At 36.5% G+C, this 7,731-nt stretch overlaps 1 protein-coding gene across 12 annotated transcripts in view; it reads left to right on the top strand.

Annotated features, from left to right (window-relative positions):
* The window catches only part of bcor (BCL6 corepressor), a 311,037-nt gene extending 303,646 nt beyond the window's left edge, over positions 1 to 7,391 (top strand). For 7 of the 12 annotated variants that reach the window (XM_048540211.2, XM_048540210.2, XM_048540215.2 and 4 more), the window contains 3 exons: positions 438 to 515; positions 4,235 to 4,382; positions 5,807 to 7,390. In XM_048540211.2, coding sequence (XP_048396168.1) covers positions 438 to 515; positions 4,235 to 4,382; positions 5,807 to 6,095 — 515 coding nt within the window. In that variant the 3' untranslated portion in view covers positions 6,096 to 7,390. Of the gene's footprint in view, positions 1 to 437; positions 516 to 4,234; positions 4,383 to 5,806 lie in introns of all 12 variants that reach the window. The other 5 variants (XM_048540212.2, XM_048540221.2, XM_048540213.2 and 2 more) reach the window with 2 other exon arrangements.
* Positions 7,392 to 7,731: the final 340 nt, after the last annotated feature.

The following is a 7,731-nucleotide window of genomic DNA, read 5'->3' on the forward strand; positions in this document are numbered from 1 at the left end:
ACATTTGACTGTACAAAAATGACAGAGAGGAAAAGTTCAAGTTATCCATCTAGCCACACAATGGGTGAGACATCACACATAATGAAACAGACCGTCCCTAACCCCTATTCAAAGCAATGTAATTGCCTGGAGGAAGCGAATAACCGAGTTTTAAAAAAAAGCACCAATCTGGGTTGGGGGTTGCGTGGACTGGGTGGAATCAGAGATGTAATGGACATTTTAATAACTGGTCCAATACCCTGATACGTCTATTTTTATAAATTTGGCCTTGCATTATTATTGAAATAACCTTTCCAATTTTAAACTGCACAGTTGGGATACTGAATATTTCACTGCCATATTTTAACATTTTTATTATTGTATGACTAAACCACAATGAGCAGAATTCTCCGCCGTCAGTGTTTTGACCATTTTGTATGTTTTTGCCCCACCCCCAGAGTACTTTGCTGATTTGCAAGGTCGAAGCAATGATGACCCTGGCTTGTACTGGGATTTCTACGGCAGCTCTGTGTGTGGTAAGTGATACCCATATGCACACTCCTACATGGGAAAGGAATAGTGTAATTGCAGCAGTAAACAGTTGAATTCCAAAGACAAACTTGACGGTTCTGTATTAATAAAGCTGTGATGAATTGATCTAACTATACAGTTAAAGGAGTTTTGTTCCACATTAACAAATTTGCCTCTATACAGTCCAGTTTACTGGGTCTTATTTTAATTGGCATTGTTTTTGTGACTCTGACATTTATTTAAAGGAAACTGTTTTCCAAAAGTAGAATGTCTCTAATTTATTGGATTACTAAGGTTAAATTTAGACTACTAGTTAAATGTTGTTATTTCATTTAGAAATTCTAATTTTGAAACCCCAGCTTAATATTTCTGAAGAACACATTTCCTGATATCTGAGACACTACTTCAAAAGGAAAGGGAAAAGCTCCATACCAAATGCATCTCCTAGCAAAGATTAGACACTACCTTGCTGTATAGCTAAAGAATGCATTTTGAATACAATTTGAGAGGACAAAATTAGAGGCGGAAGGAAGAATTACGAAAACTGTCCTAAATAATCATCCTATTCAAAAAGTATACAAATTTACAAAAGGTGCAAAGTTGTGTTCCACAGATACTGGAATTGCCGATGTTTGCTAAATATATAAAAGTTGGACTTGACATACCATATCAAAATTTGTGGGTGAAATTAGTGTTACTGTTGAGGATGGCAACAAAATATAAGATGACTATGGCTGTGCTGGTGTGGGATTTTTGATGGTGAATGGTAAACATTTGGCATAAAACCTTCTTAGTGTGTTTGCAACTTCAAAATTTAGCACAAGCACTGATTTAAAAAGATATTCTGACTTTGCAGACACACGTTCACTGTTTCACCATAAACTGTGCAGTGGACCACCCTCACAGTACCAGCACCCAGTGAAGTTATTGAACCTGGAAACTACTCCAATTTTTTTTTCTTTCGCATATTGTTATTTTAAAACCCCATTAAAATGTTGAGCCTTTACAATGAGGTGTAGTGGGTTTTTAATAACAATCTGAGTAATAACGACTGCTGAGCATCAGATATGGCGCTGAATAATTAATTTTATATTTGTCTCCACTATAATCCCTTCCTAACAGCATTGTAGGTGTACCTACCCTCCATGGAGTGCAATGCCTTAAAAGGGCAACTCACCATCATCTACCTAAGGACAGCAAAAGCTGGACTAACTAGAGGTGTCACATCCCCTGAACAAATTTTAAACAAACATTTTAACTGATGAATTTTGCTTTAGAATTTGTTATTTTTCAGTTTCTACCTAACCCCAAGTATTGATCCTCATTTTTATTTTACACTCTGTGGTTTGATTATTAGTGCTTTTTATTTCTTGGTTAGCTATCTGGGAGGAATCTTTAATGTGATTGACTGCTTCTGTTTCACCACAAAAAAGATTAGATCTCTCATTGAGACTTTATTCCAAGGCAATAATGAGGTGACTATTCTTTGCAGAATGAGTATGTGTGCTGCAATTTAATCTGAATATAGAAAGTCTGAGATGGCATATTTTGGTGAGGAAAATAAGAAGCTACGTACTCCTTGAAAATAAATGTCTAACTGGGAGAGTTGGCTGATTTCTCAACTGTCTTTGCCTCTGATTTCCCTGGCATGCCTGCCTGCATTCATCTTTGATTCAGGGTTGCTTCTATGGATTGATGATAATGACAGAGTGAAGAATATGCTGGACCACCAGGTTACAAATTATGTTGAATACAATTTCACTACTGCTGATGTTCCTCAACATCTCATGTCCACACAGTCATGAATTGCTAGATCTGTTCAAAGTCTGTCCCATTTAGCACAGTGAAAGTGCCACGTAACAGCTTAGAAGATATCCTTGATGTGAAAGCAGGACTTTGTCTTTAAAAGGACAGGGGCCCAGGGTGCAGGTACATTATTCTTTGAAGTTTGTGTCACATGTAGACAGGGTGGTTAGAAAGGTGTTTGTTGCTTAGTCCTTTGCGTACAGGAGTTGCGAAGTTATGTTGAGGTTGTACAGGACAAGGATGAGGCCTCTCTGGAATACCGTGTGCAGTTCCTGGGGTTGCTCAGTTATTGGAAAGCTATTATCAAGCTGGAGAGGGTTTGAAACAGATTTACCAGGATGATGCCAGGTATGCAAGGTTTGAGTTATAAAGAAAGGCTGGAAAGTCTAGGACTTCTTTCACTGGAGCATAGGAAGTTGAGAAGTGACCTGATAGAAGTTTATAAAATAATAAAAGGTATAGATAGAGTTAATGGTGGTTGTCTTTTCCCAGGGTGGGGGATTTCAAGGCTAAGGGGTATATTTTATGGTGAGAGGAGATAGATTTAAAAAAACATGAGGCAAATTTTGTACACAGGCAGTGGTACATGTGTGGAATCAACTTCCTGAGGAAGTGGTTCATGTAGGTACAGTTACAATCTTTAAAAGACATTTGGATAGATACATGAATAGGAAAGGTTTGGAGGGATATGGGCCAGGAGCAGACAGGTGGGACTAGTTTAGTGTGGAATTATGTTTGACATGGACTGGTTGGATTGAAGGACCTGGTTCCGTGCTGTATGACACTATGACTCTATGGCTATGTGGTGGCCGCTCCTAATGATATTCTTATGGACACGTGCATCTGTTAGATGTAGGTGGTGATGCTAATCCAGACAATGCTAAATTATTTGATTGCCCCCAAAAGGTGGAGGCAGTGTTGAAAATGGCATTAACCACGACGGACTCTGTTCCCTTCCCACATGGCAATTCCCTAGATAGGTTACAGAAATCCTAATTGTGACTCTTTCTATGGTCAACCATTTGATTGACTTGATATGAAAATATCTACTTAGGCTAATTACTGAGTGATAGATATTTCTAATGGAACAGTGCACTGGTTTGAACCATTGCCTTCAGGATAGGATGAGATCATTTCTGAGATAAAAATATGTAATTGAATATTATGGTGGAACAGTTTATCAGTCTTAAAGGAACTGTCTTGACCTCTGAGTTTCACTAGATTTTGATCAACTTCCAAGCATTTCGTGGTGGCAGAGAATACATTCTAGTTTGAGAAGTTCATTCAGCTGAAAGATATGTGGGAATCTTGCATTTAGGAGCTAGAGAATTTTCATGGCCACACACAATATTTCATTTTCGTTAGTGCCTCATGTCTGGAAAGCTTAACTGGAGTGGAAACAACCCCTGCTTGAGCTGAGACAGCATTGTTGCTGTTTTGGGTAGGGGATATCAATCAACTTAAAGATAACAGCATCTTATCAACCACTTTTTGTATGGAGCAACCAGAAGCTGGTAGAGAACTGGTAAAACTTATCTCATTTATTGCAATGAGCTTGAATGTTAACTAGGTTTTGGAATTTGAAACTGGAAGCCCAGATATCTGATGAGATCATCTTCTCCCCAACTGATGGGATTTTAAGAACTATACTATTTATATTGTTTACATGCTCTGTGAATGCCAGAAAAGATGTTTCAATTAGGATTATTTATTTGATTTATTATCTTAAATTTATTTAACATCTTAAAGTCACTTCTTAATATGGCAGCAAACATTTTGAATAGCGTGCTGTATGTTTGAGATGTATTCTCTTCTGGTGCTGATCTAAGGTGTAAACTATTGCATCATACTTTGATAGCTATAAAGAAATTCTTTATTCTCTCCTGTTAGTTAACTTTGTTGGCTTTTATGATTCCAGAATCAGTAGAAGAGTCTGGCTTTGATGTCTTGGCTAATCCACCAGGCCCCAGTGATGAAGAAGAGGAGTATGATGATGTGTTGGAATTTGAGTTTTCTGACACACCTCTTTTACCTTGTTACAACATTCAGGTCTCTCTCTCTCAGGGGTATGTGTTCTGATTAGAATTTGATAAACCATCTGATTATTTAGCTATTACAAAATAATCAATGATGAAAGGCAAAATGAGAAAAACCCAGCAACGTTCCCTCCCTTCCATTGGTTTAGCATTTTATCCATGTGCTATGATTGATATGCTAAACTCATTTCATTTGGTTCAAAGTTCAGATGTAACTACACAGTTTCAAAACTACACTAAACACTCACTTTAGCCCTCTGTTGTCTATGTGTAATGTGTACCATCTACAAGATATATTGCAGCAACTGGACATGTTCATTTGACAGCACCCTCCAAACCCACAAACTCTACCACCTAGAAGAAAAAGGGCTACAGCTGCATTGGAACACCACCGAATAATTCCCTGCCAAGCCATATAATATCATGTATTAGAACTATTTTCCCCTCTTTCAATGTTACTGAATTAAATTCCCGGAGCTTCCTTCCCAATACCAGCATCACATGGACTGAAGTGCTTCAAGAAGAAGCTCACCACAGCTGCATTCAGGAAGGCAATAAATGTTGTTGTAGCCAGCAATGCTTGCGTTCCATGAAAATAAAATTTCTACAATGCAAAGGCTATTTAAGAGTTTTGTACGTGCAAATATGATTGTATTCTAGCCTTTAACACACACATCTATAACCACCTCCCAATAACATCCCATTTGCTTCAATATGTAACCCAATTGTTGTGTAACATTTTTTTCATTTCCCTTTGGTGGTTATGCTTTCATTAGAGAATAATTTATTTTCTGATTCTGTAATTCATTGCGGAAATTAAAGTGCAATGGGTCATTAGAAATGCATGTTTCATACATTCAAACAAGTACATGATATTGATCGTGTGTTAGTTGAAACATTTAACTTTCATTTGGAACAACAGGCTGTTCTTCATTATAGTCTTGAGAGAATAATTTTAAATATTGTCCTTTCAAAAGGGAGGCAATGGTCTAGTGGTGTTATTGCTGAATTGTTAATCGAGAGACCCAGGGATTGTTCTAGGAACTCGGGTTCGAATCCTGCATGGCAGATGGTGGAATCTGAATTCAATGAAAATCTGGAATCAAAAGTCTAATGATGACTCTGAAACCATTGTTGAATGTTGGAAAAAACCTATCTGGTTCGCTAATGTCTTTTAAAGGAGTAACATTCTTTAGGGAGGAAAGCTTCCATTTTTAACTGGGCAATTAGGGATAGGCAATAAATGGTGGTCCAGGCAGCAGTGCTATCATCCCATGAATGAATTAAAAAAAGCTGATGTATTTTAGTTCTAGATGTATAACCTAGCAAATTAACAGATGCTATGATTAGGTTAAATTTTATTTGGGATATCCAGTTTGTAGACTATCTTCTATAATTCAGAGACAGGATGATTCATATAAAACTTGCAATGTTTTCTTCCTTCTCCATGACAGTCCCCGGAACTGGTTGCTACTAACAGACGTAATCCGGCGACTGAAAGTTTCAGCCCGTGTCTTTCGCTCCTCTTTCCCTCATATTGAAAATGCCACAATTTCAGAGGCAGAGTTCTACAGACAGGCTTCTTTGAGCCAACTTTTTACCTACCCAGAGAACTTTGAAACTCATGACATTGACAATAAAGAAACACTGGAGCTGGTGGAATTCACAAGCGAACTTCAAGAACTATTGGGATCATCTATTATGTATCTGTATTCTGACGATGAGGTTGAAACATACAATTAACTGCAAAAGGACTAGGTCACGTATTGGCTGCTGTTCTTACATTATGGCCTACATTCAAGAAAAAAATCTGTAAATTATGTAAATGATGTGCTATTTCATGGATCGTTGTGTTTGGAAAAAACACTATTCTGAATACTAAATGACACTGTTGTCTATGTTCTTGTACATTGAAAGCCAGAATTCCATTTTGGATGGATTTGTGAATTTTTCAAAAAGAAATCTCCCTGTTTATAATTTTTTTGTATGCTGTCTGTTTCTTATCTTTCTGTAAATGTAATTTTCTGCTTTTTGGCAGGTAGCCCAAATTAGGAACTTTTTTCCTGGCACACTGCATATGTAAACACATTCATTTGATTGTTATTTTGTTTTATTTTAAAGAAGCACTGATTTTTAAGATGGTGTCCACTTTCAGATCGTGTGGTCCCTGTCACATGATCTGTTTAGGAGGCTCGGTTGTGTTAAGGCACTTCACTTTATTGTTTACAAAGTTACTTGCCGTGGTCAGGTACACTTGTAAGATAATGAAAACTGTGTCCTTGTTTCAGAAGTACTCTGACTTGGATTCACTTTTAGATAACCACACACACACACATACATCACCCAGTCCTTTATACATACAGATATGTAAACATGTTTTACATTTTTGCTTTTATTTAAAAATGAATTTAAAATATTTTTTCTGTACTTTGTACAAAAAATTATGAAATTTAAAATTTTTGAGGATTGTACAATAAAATCTGTTTTGTCAAGAGTGGAGTTATATACTGTGGATGTTGGGGAACTAAATGTTTCTGATAGTTGTATAATATTTTAGAACATCTGTTTAACTTTGTAAGTAAAACTGCTGTATATTTAGGTTTATATTTTACAGTGACTAAAACAATTTTTCCTTAAAACAAAAGCCAAAAAAGGAAATGTCTGTAATAAAGACATTGTTTGATAAAGGGATATCAATGTGCCATATTACTTGTGTGCATGTATGATCACAATCACGAGGAAAACATTAGAAGGTAACACTTTTTCATCATCTTGTTGTGTTCATATTATTAAACAAAAACATCAACTTGATGGAAGATCTAATTCACTGCCTCCTCCTAATGTTCTCCTTTCTATAAACGTGTTTTCATCTTTCTGAAAAAAAGTAACCTGTGAGGGATAGGTCAAGACTAATTTAGGAGCAAAATTGCTACAGCACAAATTATGCCAACAACTAGTTAAAATCTGGTAACCACAGCACAACGTTATGTGAGGAAATGGTTACACAAGTTCAACCTATTTTCACGTTAAGTCTATTTTCTTGTTGAGGATGGACATTTGAGGTATTTTCCTTGCAAAGTGTGCAAGTGTTACACTCTGTGTATAATGTTCAAGGATAATAAAAAAAGCAAAGCATTTAATTCTGAAAATACAAGTGTTCATCTTATAAACAAAAATAGAAATTGCTGGAAAAATTCAGCAGTTCAGCAGCATTTGTGGAGAAAATCAGAGTTAACATTTTGGGTTGAGCGATCCTTCCTCAGAACTTCTGAGCTTTTCCAGCAATTTTATTTTCGTTTCTGATTTACAGCATCTGCAGTTCTTTCAGTTTTTATTTAGTGACCATCTTTTATGTTATTTAATGGTGCATTGCAAATTT

The sequence above is a fragment of the Stegostoma tigrinum genome, chromosome 12 (genome assembly GCF_030684315.1).
Source record: "Stegostoma tigrinum isolate sSteTig4 chromosome 12, sSteTig4.hap1, whole genome shotgun sequence".
Lineage (NCBI taxonomy): Eukaryota > Metazoa > Chordata > Chondrichthyes > Orectolobiformes > Stegostomatidae > Stegostoma > Stegostoma tigrinum.